This window comes from Macaca mulatta, chromosome 2 (genome assembly GCF_049350105.2).
Source record: "Macaca mulatta isolate MMU2019108-1 chromosome 2, T2T-MMU8v2.0, whole genome shotgun sequence".
Classification (NCBI taxonomy): Eukaryota; Metazoa; Chordata; class Mammalia; order Primates; family Cercopithecidae; genus Macaca; species Macaca mulatta.
In genome coordinates this window covers 110,771,273-110,789,860 of record NC_133407.1, presented here as the reverse complement: position 1 = coordinate 110,789,860, position 18,588 = coordinate 110,771,273, and the positions used below count along the sequence as shown (strand labels likewise).

Genomic DNA, 18,588 nt, shown 5'->3' with positions numbered 1-18,588 from the left:
CTGACCCAGCATGTTTTGGGGTGCTCCGCGACATGCCTGTCACTGAGGGTTGCATGTGTGAACATGCTTGTCATTTACATCCCTGTTAAGCTCTTGAAGGGTAGATGGCAGATTCTAGTGAGAAAAGTGTGTGATATTTAGTGAGGGAACCTTGGTTTGAGTCCTTGCACCACTCTGCCTGGAGTGTGAAGCTCTAGGCGGGCACGATGCCTGAGCCTCTCCTTGCTTCTCATCAGGCTGTTGTGAGGGTCGGATGAAGTGAAGTGCCTGATTGTTCATTACTGATATTTCTGCTAATCTCTCAGACACTGTGTGTATGCGTGTGTGGTGTGTGCATACATCTTGATGCTGCAGGGTGAATGTCGTCGTTCCTCTTTCACAGTGAGGAAACTGAAATCCAGAGATGTCAAAAGTGTTTCCAAGGTCATATGTTTGGAAAGCTGTGATTTAAAATTGGGTCCTTTGATCTTCAAAACCCGCTACTCGGCTGCAAGTGACGAAACCTGGATCAGTAAGACAGGCTACATGCTTTGGGGAGTGTGGAGTCTATAGTGCGGTCAGCAGACATGTTCCATAAAGGGCTAGATAGTAAGCATTTAGGCTTTGCGGGCCAGACGGCCTCTGTTGCAGCCATAGACAATAGTAATGGTAGGGGTGTGGCTGTGCTTCAGTAAAAATTGGAGGTGGAAAAACAGGCACTAACCAGCCTGGGCAACATAGTGAGACCCCATCTCTACAGAAAATAAAGAAGTTAGCCAGGTGTGGCACTTTGGGAGGCCAAGATGGGAGGATTGCTTGAGCCCAGGAGTTCGTGACCAGCCTGGCAACATAGTAATACCCTGTCCCTACAAAACATTTTTGAAAATTAGGCATGGTAGGCTGGGCGCGGTGGCTCAAGCCTGTAATCCCAGCACTTTGGGAGGCCGAGACGGGCGGATCACGAGGTCAGGAGATCGAGACCATCCTGGCTAACCCGGTGAAACCCCGTCTCTACTAAAAAATACAAAAAACTAGCCGGGTGAGGTGGCGGACGCCTGTAGTCCCAGCTACTCGGGAGGCTGAGGCAGGAGAATGGCGTGAACCCGGGAGGCGGAGCTTGCAATGAGCTGAGATCCGGCCACTGCACTCCAGCCTGGGCGGCAGAGCGAGACTCCGTCTCAAAAAAAAAAAAAAAAAAAAAAAAAAAAAAAAAAGAAAATTAGGCATGGTGGTGCACACCTCTAGTCTCAGCTACTTGGTGGGTGGGGGTGCTGAGGTGGGAGGATCTCTTGACCCTGGGAGATTGAGGTTGCAGTGAGCCACGATTGGGCAACAGAGCAAGACCCTGTCTCAAAAAGAAAAACAGGCATGGGCCCTGATTTGGCCTACAGGCCATAGTTTGCCTACACCTGGTCCCACATACGCTTTGCCCATAGTAGATGTGTTATTGAGCAAAAGAGGCTCGCTGCCCAATGTGCTAGAAGCCAATACTTATGACACTGAGATTTGGGGAAAAGAAAGCTTTATATTGAAGGTTGACTCCCTAGGAGACAGGAGTCCAGCTCACATCTGTCTCCCTGTGCTGGCTTTAAGGCAGTAATTTTATTAGAAAAGGTTTAGAGGGTGGATACTAGGATTAGCAGATGATTGGTGGAGGGAAGGGGGATTTCTGGAAAGTCCTTGAGCATGCCCAGTTATCTCTTGATGCCACCTCATGCGTCTCATGTGCAAATTCCAGGGAAGTCAGTATGAAACGTGCAGTGGAAATTCAGGCTGTGATGGCGGCAGGGTCATTCTGCACAACTCCAGTCGGCCATCTTGGTTCCAGCTTATTTCAGCCAGTTCTTTTATCTCATAAGCGGAGGGAGTTTCTGGGTTTCAGCAAATTGTTTCTTCTCTTATCTGCCATCCTGCAAACTCAAGAACTTGTGTTAGTCATTGGTTTCTTTAACTCTGTGGGGCATGGTTTCCAATGCCCATTAAATCCCTTGAATTGGACCGTGTTCCTTCCTCCTGTGCTCAGCTGCCCTTTCTGCCCTCCCTCATTTCTTCTGCAGTATGTGGGTGCCCCGGTGGCTTACGTCCAGCAGATATTTGTGAAATCCTCAGTGTTTCCCTGGCACAAGAACCTCCTGGCAGTAGATGTATTTCGTTCACCTTTGTCCCGGGCATTCCAACTGGTGGAGGAGATCCGGAACCACGTGCTGAGAGACAGGTACCCCCTCAGGGACCCTTGCCTCCCTGAATCCCATTCTGTACTGAAGGGAGAGTTACAGTCCTCAGTGTAACTCCAGTGAGCCAGTCAGCTCTGCAGAGATAGAACAAGCAAGAAGGATGGAGGGTGAGCCAGCCTTGAATTTCTCAGCATCCTTGAGGGTCCACAGTGGCTGCATTCCCCTTAGACCTATGCAGATGGCACACACATAGCCCTGAGTCTCATCCTTACATCTCAGATGGAGTCAGTGTCCACTGAGCTGACTCCTGACCTGCATGGCCTCCTGCCTGTGGGTTATGGTGTGAATGTAATGGTGGTGTCTCTGCCGACGGGAAGCAAGCTCTACCGGGGGGTACCTTCTGAAGCCCCAGCCCGGGTTGTGCTCCCCTGCCTGTCAGTGGGTCCCTGGGTTATGCTGGCTCGGCATACAATGTGTGTAATTGGCAAGCTGCATCACTGCCAGGTTTTAGTTAGCTAGTGGCGTTGACAGATATTTTGGTGAACTAAATGAAGCCCCAGATTTACCCCCGTCCCTCCTCATCCACTGAACTGGCCAGGGTGTTTTAGTGGGCGGGATTGTGCATGCTCTCATAGTACGCTTGCCTGTCCTCAGAGCTGATGGGCTTTTGGGCCTCAGATGCACTTGAAGTCAGACAGCCGCATGGTTAGGTTATTGGCCACCTGGAAGTACTTTCCCCTGCTGCCCTAGTGGTCAGGCTCTTTGGCGTTACTAGAGAGCAAATATGGGGTATTGAAGAACAGACAGAGGACGTCCCCTGAGTACCGCAGATCTGCCCTGTGGTGGCAGACACAGCAGGTTCCTTGTCCTGTCTCCTGTGCAGCTCTGGGACCAGGAGCTTGGAGGAGTTGTGTCTGCAAGTGACCGACCTGCTGCCAGGCCTCAGGAAGCTCAGGGACCTACTCCCTGAGCATGGATGCCTGCTGCTGTCCCCTGGGAATTTCTGGCAGAATGACCGGGAACGCTTCCATGCTGATCCTGACATCATTGGGACCATCCACCAGCACGAGCCTAAAACCCTGCAGACTTCAGCCACACTCAAAGGTAGCCGCAGTACAAGTTCCCTTCAGACCTGCAAGGGTGCCCATTGGTCACTGTCTTTTTGATGTGTACTTAGGCAGATAAGGGTTTACCCTTTGTTCCCAGGGTGGGGGTGAAAAAGGGGTCCTTGGTGGCTCTGCGGTAGCTGTCATTTCTTTGTCAGTACCTGCTGGTTTCTACTTGCAGACTTGTTGTTTGGTGTTCCCGGGAAGTACAGCGGGGTGAGCCTCTACACCAGGAAGAGGATGGTCTCCTACACCATCACCCTGGTCTTCCAGCGCTACCATGCCAAGTAAGATTGACAGCACCCTGGGCTCTTGATTGGTCTGCTGGGTGACATGAGGCTTTGAGTAGTCCCTCTTCTGGTTAGAGTGTTCTGAATGCCCCGCTGGAAACTTGGAGAGTTTCCAGGCCTCCTGTTGAAATGTTTACATCCCTTACACTAGATGATACTGTCTACCACATTTTAATGGGGATGACCTGACAGCTGGTTAAGCATAGGGGACTAAGGCAGGGCTGGCAGTCTCAGTGTCCTGGTGCCTCCTCTGGTCTCTCTTGAGCCTAGGGCAGGCATCCCCAGCTGGTTGCTAGTGAGCCCTGTATGGCCTGAGTCCTTCCCAGTGAGGCACTGCAGGCACCTCCCCAACTGGCAACGGCACTCGAGGTTCTTCTGATCGCCTCTCCTGGGTCTTTGGTAATCAAGAGTGTTGGAGGCCAGGCGTGGGGGCACACGCCTGTAATCCCAGACGCTGGGAGGCTGAGACGGGCGGATCACAAGGTCAGGAGATCGAGACCATCCTGGCTAACACAGTGAAACGCCGTCTCTACTAAAAATACAAAAAATTAGTTGGGCGAGGTGGCGGGCGCTTGTAGTCCCAGCTACTCCGGAGGCTGAGGCAGGAGAATGGCGTGAACCCGGGAGGCAGAGCTTGCAGTGAGCCCTGATCTCGCCACTGCACTCCAGCCTGGGCGACAGAGCGAGACTCTGTCTCAAAAAATAAAATAGGAAAATAAATAAAAAGTGAGTGTAGAGTAGGTCCGGAAAGGGAAGCTGAGAAAGGAGCAGGAGGGGTTCCTGAGAAAACTTTGCCCCTCTGTGATTTTCCCAGCACCCCTGGAGACTACAGAGAAGCCCAGGCACCAGAGAGGAGTTCCCTTCCAACACAGGGGCAGGAGGGAGGTCCTAATGGACTCTCTGTCCAAGGATTGTCTTTGTCCCCGGAACCAAGGGCAACACTTCCATCTACCCCCACCCTACTCCTTGACCAGGTTCCTGGGCAGCCTGCGTGCCCGCCTGATGCTTCTGCACCCCAGCCCCAACTGCAGCCTTCGGGCGGAGAGCCTGGTCCACGTGCACTTCAAGGAGGAGATTGGTGTCGCTGAGCTCATCCCCCTTGTGACCACCTACATCATCTTGTTTGCCTACATCTACTTCTCCACGCGTAGGTTCATGGCAGGGAGACCGGGAGCTTTCTCCAAGCTAAACGGGCATTTCCATGTCACCTGCTTCCCTGCCTCTGGAGGTGGCTTGGGGTAGAGAGATAGAACACACCTGCTGGTCGTCAGAGCTAGGGCTTTATCCCCCAGCAGGGTCTTAGGAGCTTGGGTGGGTCCGGGGCTCTTCTCACTTTCAGCCCCTTCCTGGGTTAGGGTTCCTAAAAGGTGTACTATGTCCATGACACTGGGAAGTACTTGTGCCTATCCCTTTCCTTTGGTGAAACCAGGAGCTTTCCCTTCCTCAACTGTCAGGGCAACCTACTCCCGAGAGCCCCTGTGGGAGGGGCTGCCCTGATGTGCCCTCTCTGCCCTCCAGGGAAGATCGACATGGTCAAGTCCAAGTGGGGGCTGGCCCTGGCCGCCGTGGTCACAGTGCTCAGCTCGCTGCTCATGTCTGTGGGACTCTGCACACTTTTCGGCCTGACGCCCACCCTCAATGGCGGGTAGGTCCCCAGCAGGCTCCACTGGGCCACAGGGTGGGCTCAGGCCAGAGAGCCTTGCACTTCTGGGTACTTGGCCTTCCCTGGACTGGGTGTTTGCTGTGACCTCACGTCTTCACATTGTCGTTTTTGACATTTAAGAGGTATATTTTCTTCCTCTTCTTTGTCTGGCTTGTATTCATACTAGTGTTTGTATATAGCATATCTAGCTATAGTGAGTGTCCATAGGTACAGAAGTGTGTATTTGTGGGCTGGGTGTGTATATATGGGGTGTGTGTTGGTATGTGTGTTTGTGTATACATGAGTATGTATTGCATGTGTGTAGTCGGATTTGTGCATCTGTGTTTATATATTCTATATACACACACCGCACACACACTGCAGCTTGATGGCTTAAGCCACTGGAGGTGTGAGATAGAGAACATTTCTTTTTTTTCGTAATTAGAACATTTAAATGCCTAATGAAATAGGTCATTTTAGAGGAAGCTCTTTGGAAGATATGAGCACACTGTAATTTGTTGCCTTTTCCACCGATGTTTACTTTCCCCTTGCCGCTCCTCTCTGAACCTTAGTCTGGAAGCCCTTCCCTTGGCTTGTCCTCAGGCTTTGATCTTGGCTCTGGATAGGCCCACCTGCCTGTCTGTTAATGGTTATTAATGGATTATGGATTGGCCTGTCCCCCACCTTGGACCGTCAGGCTGGTCGTATGAAAATCGACGTCGTGTTTTGTTTCTGGTAGTTTCCTTGCTCTTAGATACCTGCTCCCTTTCCTGAGCCTGATGGTGTTAAACACCGCCCTCCCATACCGTCTGCCGTACCCTCTACAGGGGCCCTCCCTTCCTTCGGCTCCAAAGCAGAGGTCCCGCAAGTTATAACTCAGCTGGCGTTCCTCGCACATAGACTTTCGTAGGTTCTGCCGCGGGGAGTGTGGGACGGTGGGCTCAGATAGCTGGTAGAGCTTTCTGTAGGAACAGTTGTTCTCCGCACACAGCTTCTCAACAAAGGTGAGTGGGCCTTCAGGGTGGTTTCATCTCCTTGCGTATTTAGCTGTGATGGATCCACCCAGAGTTACTGGCGTGGGTTTTGGCAGCAGTCATTGTCTTTAGCCAGCAGTCCTCCTGGGAAGGGCAGGGAGAAGTGTGGTCTAGCAGTGGCGCTGCACAGCTCTCCCTGAGGGGCCTCTCCCAGCCCCCCTGAGCCAGATGGCTAGAGACGGGACAGCTGCTGGCCCCTCCGCAAGGCTCTGGAGCCTGCCTGAAAGCTGAGCACTGTGTAGATGCAGGCCTTGTTGGGTGAGGCGGACAGGGGAGGGTTTCTGCCCAGTGGTTGTGGGAGTCACTCAGCAGCCCCTGTAACAGGCTGGAAACCCCATAGCCTTCCTGAGGGCCCAAGTCTGTTGGGAACCACCACAGCACTGTCCTCACCTTCTCCTTCTCTGTCCCCAGCGAGATTTTCCCCTACCTTGTGGTGGTTATTGGGTTAGAGAATGTGTTGGTGCTCACCAAGTCCGTGGTCTCAACCCCGGTAGACCTGGAGGTGAAGCTGCGGATCGCCCAAGGTAACACAGTGGGAGAGTTGGGCAGGGGGCTGCAGGAGGGGCTGGAGAGGGGCCTGTTCCTCTTGCTGCTGATGCTCTGTGAGCAAACAGAGCCCCTGAAATGTCCCTTGCTCTTGCCTCCAGCATAATATGCAGTGGGCCACTGGGCCCTGGCAGCCCTTGAGTGTGTGCCCTGGGGAGCCATGGGGCCACTGGACTGTACTTCGTCCTGGTTCATGTGTCAGTAAGAAAAGAAAGCAAACCAGGCTGCGTGCCATGGCTCACACCTTCACACCTGTAATCTCAGCACTTTGGGAGGCTGAGGCAGGTGGATCACTTGAGCCCAGGAGTTCGAGACCAGCCTGGGTAACATAGTTAAACCCCATCTCTACAAAAGATACAAAAATTAGCAGGGCATACTGGCATGTACCTGTGGTCGCACCTACTCAAGAGGCTGAGGTGGGAGGATTGCTTGAGCCTGGGAGGTCAAAGCTGCAGTGAGCTGTAATCACGCCACTGCACTTCAGTGTGGGTGGGGCTTGTATTTGGTGGTGACTTTCTGTTTGGGGATTTTAGTGCCTAGTATTTTCTCTTACTGCCTCACTCCAGCACACTAGCCCAAGCCCCAGGGTCTGGCCGTTTCAGAGATGCTGCCTTCATGGCTGCCAGAAAAGCTCCCTTTGGCCCTGCTGGTAGAAGCTGGGGATCTGGGGTTTTGGGGAAAATGAGAAAAGGGAGAAACGGCCTTGGAGGTCTGGTCACTTGAGCGTCTTCCTCCTCGTCACCTCCTGTCACCCTATGTCTGTGAGGAACAGGACTGTAGGCAGCTGTCCATTCATCCAGCAAACCTCTGTGAGCCTCTGTGATAAGCCAGGCCCCGTGCTGGATATGGAGTTAGGAAGACATGGGGCGAAATAGTCCTTGCCCAGTAGGAGCACAGAGCCTTAGACATGTGACAGTGTGATAGCATGGGATCAGGGCTCACCACAGGAAGGGGCTTGAGGAAGAACGCAGCCAGCTCCTCCACCCCCTGAGTGCTTCTGCCATGTGGCTGGTGGGCACACTGTCATGCTGGCCCATACAGACCAGACAAGAACCACATGCGGAGGTTGGATGTGGCTGGAGTGGGTGGCACTTGGCTTTCCTTGTGGATTTTCTCATCTCCACTCTGCTGCTTCCCCCTTCTGATGGTTATAGCTCTCCCCTGCACCCTCCAGGCTGTGAACACCTGTTCCCTGTAGCAGCTGTGTGGTGGTGACAGCCCCTTAGAGTCTGGGCATTAGCAGGGCCCTGAGGGTTGGGGTGCTTTGGTGGAATGGCTGCTTCAGAGGGCTGGGGGCCCTCCCCATGCCTCTGCCACTCTGAGGCTCTTGAGGTTGTGTGAGTCATGTCGCTGAGTGGCCACGTGCTGCCCTGTGCCCTGTTGCTGCCCTCTGCAGGCCTAAGCAGCGAGAGCTGGTCCATCATGAAGAACATGGCCACGGAGCTGGGCATCATCCTCATTGGCTACTTCACCCTAGTGCCTGCCATCCAGGTAAGGCCCCAAGGCCTGCCACCTGGATGAGCATGGAAACAACTGCTGTGCTCCCCAGCTGTGCAGCCATGGACAGGGTGCTCCCCTCTTCAGCACAGGCATCCTTGCCTCTGAGGTGGGACCTCTTTGCCTGGCAAGCGGATCACTATAGCACACAGATGGCCCCTGGCACGCCTGACTCAGAAGTGCTCAGCAAACTCTGGCTGGGTTCCGAGATTGAGTGCCTAGCCAGGCAGGCTCTGCGCTTGACCCTCTCTTCCTACCCCTCCCTGCCTGCTTCCCCTTCAGCCAGGTGGCAGGAGGAGGCCGCAAGGGCATGGCAGAAACTGAGGACTGTCTGTGCCATTTCAGTCACACCTGTTTCCCATTTCTGAGGGAGAAGCACCGTGGGGTTCCTAGACCCTTCCTCTGGTCTCTTCCTTTGGCCCTGACCCATGCTGCCATCTCCAGACAAGAGGCCTTGCCTGGCCTGACCTGTGGAGGGCCACCACCCATTGCCCAGAGTGACCCTGCTCTTGGCAAAGTGCCCTTGCTCAGCTGTGGGCTGTGAGCAGAGGTGGAGGTGGCCCTGCACTGAGCTGGAACCTCAGACTGATGCCGGCCATTCCAAAAGGAGTTGCAGGAAGGGGAGGATGCCATCTTTTCTCCCCCATCTTTCCCCCAGGGCTGGCAGGATGGGGGTGAACAGAGAACAGATGGGCTGTGGGCTGCTTCTCCTGGAAAACAGTAGTATCTGCAGGATAGGGTAGTCTTGGGACGTTAGAGCTGAGACAACCACTGTGCCACTGTCTACCCCACGGTCTTACCCCAGATCCGAGTAGCACTGTGGTGATGCGCTAGAGGTCTCAACACCGACATCTCAGAAAATTCTGTCTGCTGACAGAGCTTGGGGAGCAGAGAGCTCACCCTTTTTCGATTTTAGAGGAGAGTTTATCCCTCTCTCTCTCTCCATTGTTCCAGGGCAGTTGCTGGCTGGGAACCTTTCTGAGAGCCCCTGAATCAGGCCTGGGCTCTGGCTGGGTTGGTGATGCATGAGCAGGGCGGGGGCTCTGTGGGGAAGGACTTTTTGGGGAGCAGGCTGGTGGGGCTTAGAGGTTGCCAGGTTGGATCAGGCCTTCAGTCCTCTCTAGGGGGACCGGAAGATTCAAGGAAGGTACTCCCCCCTCCCCTTTCAGCCCTTTCTGAAGAAAGTGTGAGGGTTTCTGCTGCCCCCTGGTGGAGACAGGGTGAGCTGCTAGTGGTATGTGAGCTGAGGACCAACCAGCATCTCTCTTCATCTCTGCTGTGCCCTGCCTGCTGCTGCCCTGCTGGTTCTGAGGTGGCTGCAGTCCGGGCACTGCTCCTCTAGGGCTGGGGCAGTCAGGTCATGGCACCGCCTCCCCTCCACCCCACCCTGTGTGCTCTGATTCCAGGAGTTCTGTCTCTTTGCTGTCGTGGGGCTGGTGTCTGACTTCTTCCTTCAGATGCTGTTTTTCACCACTGTCCTGTCCATTGACATTCGCCGGATGGAGGTAGGAGTGGGCTGAGCCTTGCCCCGCCCACCTCCTCAGCCCTGGCTGTACTGAGGGAGTCCTGGGTGAGAAGGGTGTGGACCTTGGGCAGGGCAGTGGTCCTGTGCGGGCGCCCTCTGGATGGTGGACTCGGGCCCTGACCACTGTGCCCCCAACAGCTAGCGGACCTGAACAAGCGGCTGCCCCCTGAGGCCTGCCTACCCTCAGCCAAGCCAGTGGGGCAGCCAACGCGCTACGAGCGGCAGCTGGCTGTGCGGCCGTCCACACCCCACACCATCACGTTGCAGCCGTCTTCCTTCCGAAACCTGCGGCTCCCCAAGAGGCTGCGTGTTGTCTACTTCCTGGCCCGCACCCGCCTGGCACAGCGTCTCATCATGGTACCTGCCACCCCTGCCCTGCCCTCTTCTGGAGGGCCAGCGCTCCAGGCCTCTTGTGGTGCTGCACTTGTCCTTAGAGTGGCGAGGGATGCTCCTCAGGCTCTGGTGGCCCCTGGAAACCTGGCTCTGGGGAGCTGCCTGTTGTGTCCTCCCTGCCCAGACCCTGGTGGCTTCTGAGGAGACAAGCCTGTGGGAGAAGCAGCTCCAGGGCTCTCAGGTACAGGAGCCATCCTCTCCCGAGAGTGGCCCAGGACAGGAGCCTGTTAGTCGAGTGCTCTGGGATGGACCCACCTGTGGCCACATTTCCCTGGGCCACATTTCATCGGCCGCTGCATGGTGTGCAGACAGTGGAAAGTGCTGGGCAAAATCAGTCACCAGCCAGGCTGCGCTGGCTGCGGGGCAGCAGTGCCTCTCCCAGGGAGCTGAACTGAGACGGGAGGAAGGCTGAGGCTCCCTGAGACTAGGCCCTCTGGGGGACTCTGGAGCAGGTCAGGCAGCTGGCCCTCTGGCCATGCTGACCATATGAATGGTAGCAGCTTTCTGATCCCAGCTGAGGTGGAGATTAGGGACCGGGACATTCTGTGTCAAACCTCAGGGTGGTTCAGTCTATTTCCAGGCCAAGAAACTCAGCCCCTAACTGTGGAAAGGGAAGCAGGCCCTCCAGCAGCAAGTGCTGGCAGGTGTTAGCAGGAGGACTCGGAGAGGCAGGAGGAAAGCACACAGTGGGGCCTGTGTCCTCTCTCCATCCCTAGGCCTCAGGTCCCCGTGCTGCTTTCCTCTCAGCATGAGGGCTGAAGCTGCTGGGGTTGAGGCCCATTCCTCCCACTGAGTACCCTGCTCCACTGCAGGCTGGCACCGTTGTCTGGATTGGCATCCTGGTATACACAGACCCAGCAGGGCTGCGCACCTACCTCGCTGCCCAGGTGACGGAACAGAGCCCGCTGGGTGAGGGAGCCCTGGCTCCCATGCCCGTGCCTAGTGGCATGCTGCCCGCCAGCCACCCGGACCCTGCCTTCTCCATCTTCCCACCTGATGCCCCTAAGCTACCTGAGAACCAGACATCGCCAGGCGAGCCACCTGAGCATGGAGGTCCAGCAGAGATTGTCCATGACAGCCCAGTCCCAGAGGTAACCTGGGGGCCTGAGGATGAGGAACTTTGGAGGAAATTGTCCTTCCGCCACTGGCCGACGCTCTTCAGCTATTACAACATCACGCTGGCCAAGAGGTGAGCTGGGCCATGCCAGGTGCCACCTCCTCACTCGATGGTGTCAACTCATCATCCCCTTTCCCCAATGTAGTAGGCCCACAGTTTGAATTCTGCAAATAATTAAAACAATTCATAAGGTTGTGAGGTGGGAACTGGTGGTCTAGGCAGCCATAACCCAAGAGCAACCCCAGGTTCCTCTGAGGAGTCACAGGTGGCTGCCAGCCCTTGCTAGAATGAGACCCACCCACCTGTGCCAGGAGTGGGGAGGGAGATACCCCACACGGTCAGAAGGGCTGCTTGGGTGCTGGTATCTGGGACAGCAAGGTTGGCTGCTAGGCTGGGCTGGGGAGGGACCTACCTCTGTCCCCAACCCCCATGCTGGGAGAGTCTGGCCGGTGGAGCTGAGGCGTGCCTGGGGAGGAGGGAGCGGACTGGCTGGCAGGCACAGTAGGAGGAAGCCTTGGGAGGGGGTCCCCCGCTGAGGCTGCCCACTGTCCGGATCCAGGTACATCAGCCTGCTGCCTGTCATCCCAGTCACACTCCGCCTGAACCCGAGGGAGGCCCTGGAGGGCCGGCACCCTCAGGATGGCCGCAGTGCCTGGCCCCCACCGGGGCCCATACCTGCTGGGCACTGGGAAGCGGGACCCAAGGGCCCAGGTGGGGTGCAGGCCCATGGAGACGTCACACTGTACAAGTAAGGTTGCTGGGTGGGGTGGGGTGGGATAGAGTGCGGGGAGGGGGACAGGTGGGCAAGAGTAGGGGAGAGGGAGGAGGGGAGGGGACAGGCTATGAGGTGTGTCTCACAGCAGTCCGCCTTCCCGTGCAGGGTGGCGGCACTGGGTCTAGCCGCGGGCATTGTGTTGGTGCTGCTGCTGCTCTGCCTGTACCGCGTGCTGTGCCCGCGCAACTACGGGCAGCCGGGCAGCGGGCCCGGGCGGCGGAGGCGCGGAGAGCTGCCCTGCGACGACTACGGCTATGCGCCACCTGAGACGGAGATTGTGCCGCTGGTCCTGCGCGGCCACCTCATGGTGAGCGGGGGCACAACGGCCAGGCAGGGGAGGGCTGGGGCCTGGCCCACACCAACACCAGGCTCCCGCAGGATATCGAGTGCCTGGCCAGCGACGGCATGCTGCTGGTGAGCTGTTGCCTGGCAGGCCACGTCTGTGTGTGGGACGCACAGACCGGGGATTGCCTCACGCGTATCCCGCGCCCAGGGTAGGTGCGGCTGCCCTCTCCTCTGTGACCCCCCACCCCCCTCACCCCACCACCTACCCCGTGCAGCCATGTCTCTCTCCTCCTTTCTCCCTCTGACGTATCCCCCAACCCCTCCAGGCTCCCTCCCACCCCCACACCGCACCCTCTCCGCTTGTCCCCTCTAATGGCCCCTCACTTCCCCCTCTCACCCTTTCCCCCTCCCCCACACCCCCTCTCACTCCACCATCCTGGCCCCCAGCAGGCAGCGCCGGGACAGTGGCGTGGGCAGCGGGCTTGAGGCTCAGGAGAGCTGGGAACGACTTTCAGATGGTGGGAAGGCTGGCCCAGAGGAGCCTGGGGACAGCCCTCCCCTGAGACACCGCCCCCGGGACCCTCCACCGCCTTCCCTCTTCGGGGACCAGCCTGACCTCACCTGCTTAATTGACACCAACTTTTCGGCGCAGCCACAGCCCTCACAGCCCACTCAGCCTGAGCCCCGGCACCGGGCGGTCTGTGGCCGCGCTCGGGACTCCCTAGGCTATGACTTCAGCCGCCTGGTGCAGCGCGTGTACCAGGAGGAGGGGCTGGCGGCCGTCTGCACACCAGCCCTGCGCCCACCCTCGCCTGGGCCGGTGCTGCCCCAGGCCCCTGAGGACGAGGGTGGCTCCCCTGAGAAAGGCTCCCCTTCCCTTGCCTGGGCCCCCAGTGCGGAGGGTTCCATCTGGAGCTTGGAGCTGCAGGGCCACCTCATCGTGGTGGGGCGGAGCAGCGGCCGGCTGGAGGTGGGCAGAGGGGCTAAAGGTGGGCAGAGCGGCTGTCCACCCCGGGGATTGTGGGCCTTTCTGGTGGGCAGGTGCTCACAGCCTCTGGACTTAATAGGTGTGGGACGCCATTGAAGGGGTGCTGTGCTGCAGCAGCGAGGAGGTCTCCTCAGGCATTACCGCTCTGGTCTTCTTGGACAAAAGGTGAGTGTGGCCTGCCCCAGCCCCAGATGTCCCCAGCCTTTGTTGGCTAGGCCATACTCAAGATATCTTGAGTCTTGAGTCCTGGTTCCTGTCCACTGCTGCACTGTATGTTTCGATTGACCTTCTTGATGACCAGCCCCACACGTGTAAGCAGAGGGCAGTCCACTTGGATGGGAAGGTAACAAAAGCATTAGGGGTGTGACGTGCTCGGAATTGGGCCTGGCACAAGGTGACCTCCCAGGGCCTTAAGCAGTGACAGTGGGGAGTGATAACACTCCTGTCCTTTCTCGCCCTTCTCAATGAAGCCAGTTTCTCTGATTAGCTTGTCAGTCTTGAGCCTTTGGGGTATCTTGGTTGCATTTTTAGTTACAGAAACAAAGTGTGCTTGCAGAACCCTCTTCTCCTTGGCTGCTGGCGGCTGTTCTCTGCTCTCCCTGGTCCTGTCGTGCTTGCCCTCCTCAGCAAGCCTGCTGGCTGTGGGCGTCGCCAGGGCTCCGTCTGCATGCACACTGCTTGGGGAGTCTCAGTCACCTGGGTTCTGGCCCCACCTCTGAGCTGGTGAACCTGGGTCTCCACCCAATGGCCAGGTGCCTTCCACCGAACGCCTTCGCCTGCCTGTCCCACACTGGCTCCTCCTCCAAGGCTCCTTGACTCTTGGTGGCAGCACCATCTGACCTAGAGCTGGAGTCTTTCTTTTTCCTTGGGGAGGGGGCGTCCCTTGCCCTTAGTGCTGTGGATTTCTGCCAGTGGCTGCTGCCGTCATTCCTGTCAGCAGAGGTTCTGCATGGGCCTTGGCTGACATCCTCTCCAGCCTGGCCAATTTCCCCAGGTCCCTCTGTGCTTCTTGGAAATTCTCCTTTGCTGCTTGTTTTAGCTTTAAGGAAAGCCCCGAGGTCTCAGCCCTGATCCTCAGGGTTCCTGGTGACTGTGGTCACTCTTTGTCCACCCACTTCCAATCATACAACTGTGGCTTCCCCAGGTCTGGTGTGGCCCTTCAAATTCATGGGCAGAGGTTGGAGGCATGCATTGCCTTTCGCTACATTAAGATTTTGAACCCCACCTGCTTTGAGGCTTTGGGGTTATTGGGCAAATATACCCATCCCTGCCTGTCAGACTGTACCTAGGAATTTTGGAGAGCAAAAAAAAAATCCTTCTTTGTGGAAAAAGGAATTGGTGTGGGCTGTGATTGGGTTGAAGCTGCTTTTATGTGGAGAATGCAGGCTTCCACAATGCCCAACATAGCCCACTCTGCATCCTGTTTCCCCTCAGCAGTCTTCCCTTCAGCTCCAGGCTACATGGAGCCCTCTGCTTGTTTTTAATTTACAAACTTATGTGACATTCACCAGGTACCACCTTACACGTTAGCTCACTTGATTCTCATGACCATTATGTGAGGTGGGTACTCTTATCCCTATTTTGCAGACAAACTGAGGCACAAGGAGGTTAATATTTGCAGTTGCCCTCTGGCTCCAGCATCTGTTCTGGTACCATGTGCTTTCCTCTTGGCCATGTCCCTCCTGACCCTTCTTGAACTGGCCCTTCATCTCTCTTGTGCCCACATGCTCAGCCCCAGGATTGGGGCTCTCCTGGGGCTCTAAGGGAGAGGCCCCTGGCAGCTGTTCTTCTCTTCCAGGATTGTGGCTGCGCGGCTCAACGGTTCCCTTGATTTCTTCTCCTTGGAGACCCACACTGCCCTCAGCCCCCTGCAGTTTAGAGGTCGGAGGGCCTGGGGTGGGCAGGTGTTCACACTTCGTGGGATGTGCAGGGCCGTCTGCCCATTGCCTTCTCAGAGATCGTTCACTTGGCCTTTTGTCCTCAGGGACCCCGGGGCGGGGCAGTTCCCCTGCCTCTCCAGTGTACGGCAGCAGTGACACAGTGGCCTGTCGCCTGACCCACACAGTGCCCTGTGCACACCAAAAACCCATCACAGCCCTGAAAGCCGCTGCCGGGCGCTTGGTGACTGGGAGTCAAGACCACACGCTGAGAGTGAGTATTGTCTCATCTCTTGGGTGCTGGAGTGGCCTGGCGCAGGGTGGGAGCCTGATGCATTCGTCAGGGAGAGGCTGGAGGAGTCCTGGTGAAGGACAGAGGGCATTTCCCAGCCAAAGTATAACTTGGAAAATCCCAGAGACCAGAACCTGAGGTCCATCCCTGTCACAGGTATTCCGTCTGGAGGACTCGTGCTGCCTCTTCACCCTTCAGGGCCACTCGGGGGCCATCACGACTGTGTACATTGACCAGGTGAGGGGCCTGCGGGGCGGGGGTAAGGGGGTACAGAGCCTGTGGCCCATGTTTGCTGACTCCTGGGAGCTGGGCCCCTTCCAGGAAGCAGAGTCAGGGCCCCACCCACCAGGGCACAGGAACACCATTTTTGACAGAGGTACTCCACCACAGTGACCCCGCTCCCCTGACCTGTTTCCCCAGACCATGGTGCTGGCCAGTGGAGGACAAGATGGGGCCATCTGCCTGTGGGATGTACTGACTGGCAGCCGGGTCAGCCACGTGTTTGCTCACCGTGGGGATGTCACCTCCCTCACCTGTACCACCTCCTGTGTCATCAGCAGTGGCCTGGATGACCTCATCAGCATCTGGGACCGCAGCACAGGCATCAAGTTCTACTCCATTCAGCAGGTAGAGGGGGTGGGGATCATAGGATTCTTGGGACTTTAGGGAAGGACTCAGGACTGAGCTTGTCATGTCCTTGCCTCCAGGATCTGGGCTGTGGTGCAAGCTTGGGTGTCATCTCAGACAACCTGCTGGTGACCGGCGGCCAAGGCTGTGTCTCCTTTTGGGACCTAAACTACGGGGACCTGTTACAGACAGTCTACCTGGGGAAGAACAGTGAGGCCCAGCCTGCCCGCCAGATCCTGGTGCTGGACAACGCTGCCATTGTCTGCAACTTTGGCAGTGAGCTCAGCCTGGTGTATGTGCCCTCCGTGCTGGAGAAGCTGGACTGAGCATGGGGCCTCCCTGCCCAGGCAGGGGTCTGGGGTGCTGTGTGGGGGCCAATGCACTGAACCTGGACTTGGGGAAAAGAGCTGAGTATCTTCCAGCCGCTGCCTCCTGACTGTAATATTAAACTTTTTTAAAAAACCACATCTGTCAGGCACTTTGGGAGCTACTTGTCTCTCTCGGAATTGTTTGTGCACACACTCTGCCTGGACCCTCCTCAGAGCTGCTGAGGAAACATACAGCATGGCACAGGTAGCAAAGCGGGGAGGATGAGCAAGCCAGAACTGCAGGACCCTTAAAGAACTGTCCTGGTAGTATAACAGTTTGGTACCATCCTGTTATCCACGAAAGGTGCTAAGTTCCTGCCAGTGCTACTGGAGCTGAGGCAGCAATGGGCAGACTCAGACATGGGCCACAGAACAGGGTGGTTTATTATTTCAATAGCAAAGAGCTGAAAAATGTCAGGTCTCATAAAGGAGCAGAACCTGACCCAGAGCCTGCAGTACATCTCCACCCCACAGGGGTGCGGACTGGGCCAGGCAGGCCAAAGGCAGCAGAAATGGGAGTAAGAGACTGTGCCCACTGAGAAGCTCTGCTGGGTGTGGGCAGGTGGGCATGAGAGATGTAGTGTAAGGACCAGGTAGGCGAAACCTGTTCAGGTCTTGTTGAGTGTCCACAGTGGATCCAGAAGGCTGAGGGGGTCGTCAGAGGGCTGGGTGGCCCGTAGCCCTTGCCCGTTATGGGCCTGCAGAAAGTTCTGCTTGCTCATCCGCTGCTTGCCCCGCAGGGAGCTATCCAGGGAGAAGGCCTCTGGGGTCAAGGAGGCCAGCAGCTCCAGGGAGGAGGAGGGGGGCCCCGAGCTGGGGGCTTCAGGCACTGGCGGCTCCTCCTTAGGCTGGGGAGCCTCAGGCAGCGGGGAGGAAAGGGGGGGCGGGGAGGAAGATGGGATTGGGGTAGACTCTGGGAGGCTGGCTGGCGGGAGGCCTGGGGGCTCTGCAGGGCCTGGCAAGCTGGCAACTGGGGACTCCAATCCCCCAGGAGGCCGGATGCTGAGCTTGGCAATGGTGGCCTGGATGGAGCTGATGGGCACATCCCCACCGAGGACCAGGTCCTGGGAGTCCTGAGGAAGGTGGTTCTGAGAAGACAGAGTGGGTGAGGAGAGGGAGTCCCAAGGTTGTGGCTGTCCCAGCAGCTTCCAGGGAACCTTCCTCACCTTCTGGCTGATGCTTGCGCTGGCCAAGGGTTTGCATGGAGGGGGCACACCATGGCGCTGCAGGACCTGCTCCACGTGTCTCACCACTGCCTCATAGCAGAACCGGAGGTGCAGCTGCACAGGTGCATTTGGCCAGGTCAGCCAGGCAGGGGCCCGTCACCCGGAGACAGAAGGCCCATCCCAGCCCCACCTGCCCAGATCCTCACCTTCTCCTGCAGCATGTGCTTCCTCTGCTGCCGCATGCGTCGCACCAGTTGAGGCAGCTCAGGGATTCCATTCCCAGCCTCCACCTCCTGCACAGCTGCGTAGAGCAGCGCAAAGGCTCCCGTGCGGCCCACACCAGAGCTGTGCCAAGAAGGGGGCATGAGGCTGGGGAATGAGGCCAGGCCAAGAGCCCGCATAGAGACTGTCAGGCCCACCCTCTACCTGCAGTGCACAACGATGGGCGTGTGCAGCGGCCGCTGATGCAGGTAATGTGCGTGCACCTCCTGGATGAAGTGCAGCAAGTTGCTGGGGCTGTCGGGCAGGCCTCTGTGGGACAGGATGGGGTGGGGAAGAGCCTATGAGCCAGACCTGATCTCAGGCTCTCATCCCTCCCAGCACCAAGGACTGGACAGCACCCCAGACTCCCAGCCACCATCCAGAGCAGTGGACGCACAACTCAGGCCAAGTGGGGAAGTGGAGGTGCACGAGAGAGCGCTTGAGGCTCTGGTCTCGGAACTGCAGGCTCAGCACACGTTCCACATGCGTTTCAGTGCTGCGGACGCTGCTCAATGCCAGGCTCAGGGCACCGTGCACCATGGGCTGGCCCCTCTCGGTGGGGAAGTAGCGTGCCACTTTTTGCTGAGGGACAGACAAACCAAAACAGGGCTGGTTTTCCAGGATCCCCTGCCCTGCCACCCCACAC

At 57.2% G+C, this 18,588-nt stretch overlaps 2 protein-coding genes across 49 annotated transcripts in view; one reads left to right on the top strand and one right to left on the bottom strand.

Annotated features, from left to right (window-relative positions):
• SCAP (SREBF chaperone) overlaps positions 1–16,612 on the top strand; it is a 69,247-nt gene extending 52,635 nt beyond the window's left edge. For 12 of the 34 annotated variants that reach the window (XM_028844066.2, XM_077992461.1, XM_077992446.1 and 9 more), the window contains 20 exons: positions 2,037–2,194; positions 3,037–3,257; positions 3,441–3,546; positions 4,524–4,696; positions 5,068–5,194; positions 6,637–6,749; positions 8,168–8,262; positions 9,675–9,773; positions 9,932–10,150; positions 10,999–11,375; positions 11,863–12,051; positions 12,184–12,385; positions 12,457–12,572; positions 12,814–13,333; positions 13,431–13,516; positions 15,150–15,232; positions 15,336–15,502; positions 15,677–15,757; positions 15,941–16,147; positions 16,228–16,612. In XM_028844066.2, the coding sequence (XP_028699899.2) occupies positions 2,037–2,194; positions 3,037–3,257; positions 3,441–3,546; positions 4,524–4,696; positions 5,068–5,194; positions 6,637–6,749; positions 8,168–8,262; positions 9,675–9,773; positions 9,932–10,150; positions 10,999–11,375; positions 11,863–12,051; positions 12,184–12,385; positions 12,457–12,572; positions 12,814–13,333; positions 13,431–13,516; positions 15,150–15,232; positions 15,336–15,502; positions 15,677–15,757; positions 15,941–16,147; positions 16,228–16,473 (3,585 nt within the window). In that variant the 3' untranslated portion in view covers positions 16,474–16,612. Of the gene's footprint in view, positions 1–2,036; positions 2,235–3,002; positions 3,258–3,440; positions 3,547–4,523; positions 4,697–5,067; positions 5,195–6,636; positions 6,750–8,167; positions 8,263–9,674; positions 9,774–9,931; positions 10,151–10,998; positions 11,376–11,862; positions 12,052–12,183; positions 12,386–12,456; positions 12,573–12,810; positions 13,334–13,430; positions 13,517–15,149; positions 15,233–15,335; positions 15,503–15,676; positions 15,780–15,854; positions 16,148–16,227 lie in introns of all 34 variants that reach the window. The other 22 variants (XM_028844065.2, XM_077992457.1, XM_077992437.1 and 19 more) reach the window with 8 other exon arrangements.
• Positions 16,613–16,876: 264 nt separating this feature from the next.
• The window catches only part of PTPN23 (protein tyrosine phosphatase non-receptor type 23), a 33,718-nt gene continuing 32,006 nt past the window's right edge, over positions 16,877–18,588 (bottom strand). For all 15 annotated transcript variants that reach the window (XM_077992399.1, XM_015131087.3, XM_077992401.1 and 12 more), the window contains 5 exons: positions 18,340–18,524; positions 18,108–18,212; positions 17,888–18,026; positions 17,682–17,795; positions 16,877–17,603 (listed from right to left, as the gene is read on the bottom strand). In XM_077992399.1, the coding sequence (XP_077848525.1) occupies positions 17,124–17,603; positions 17,682–17,795; positions 17,888–18,026; positions 18,108–18,212; positions 18,340–18,524 (1,023 nt within the window). In that variant the 3' untranslated portion in view covers positions 16,877–17,123. The remainder of the gene's footprint in view (positions 17,604–17,681; positions 17,796–17,887; positions 18,027–18,107; positions 18,213–18,339; positions 18,525–18,588) is intronic.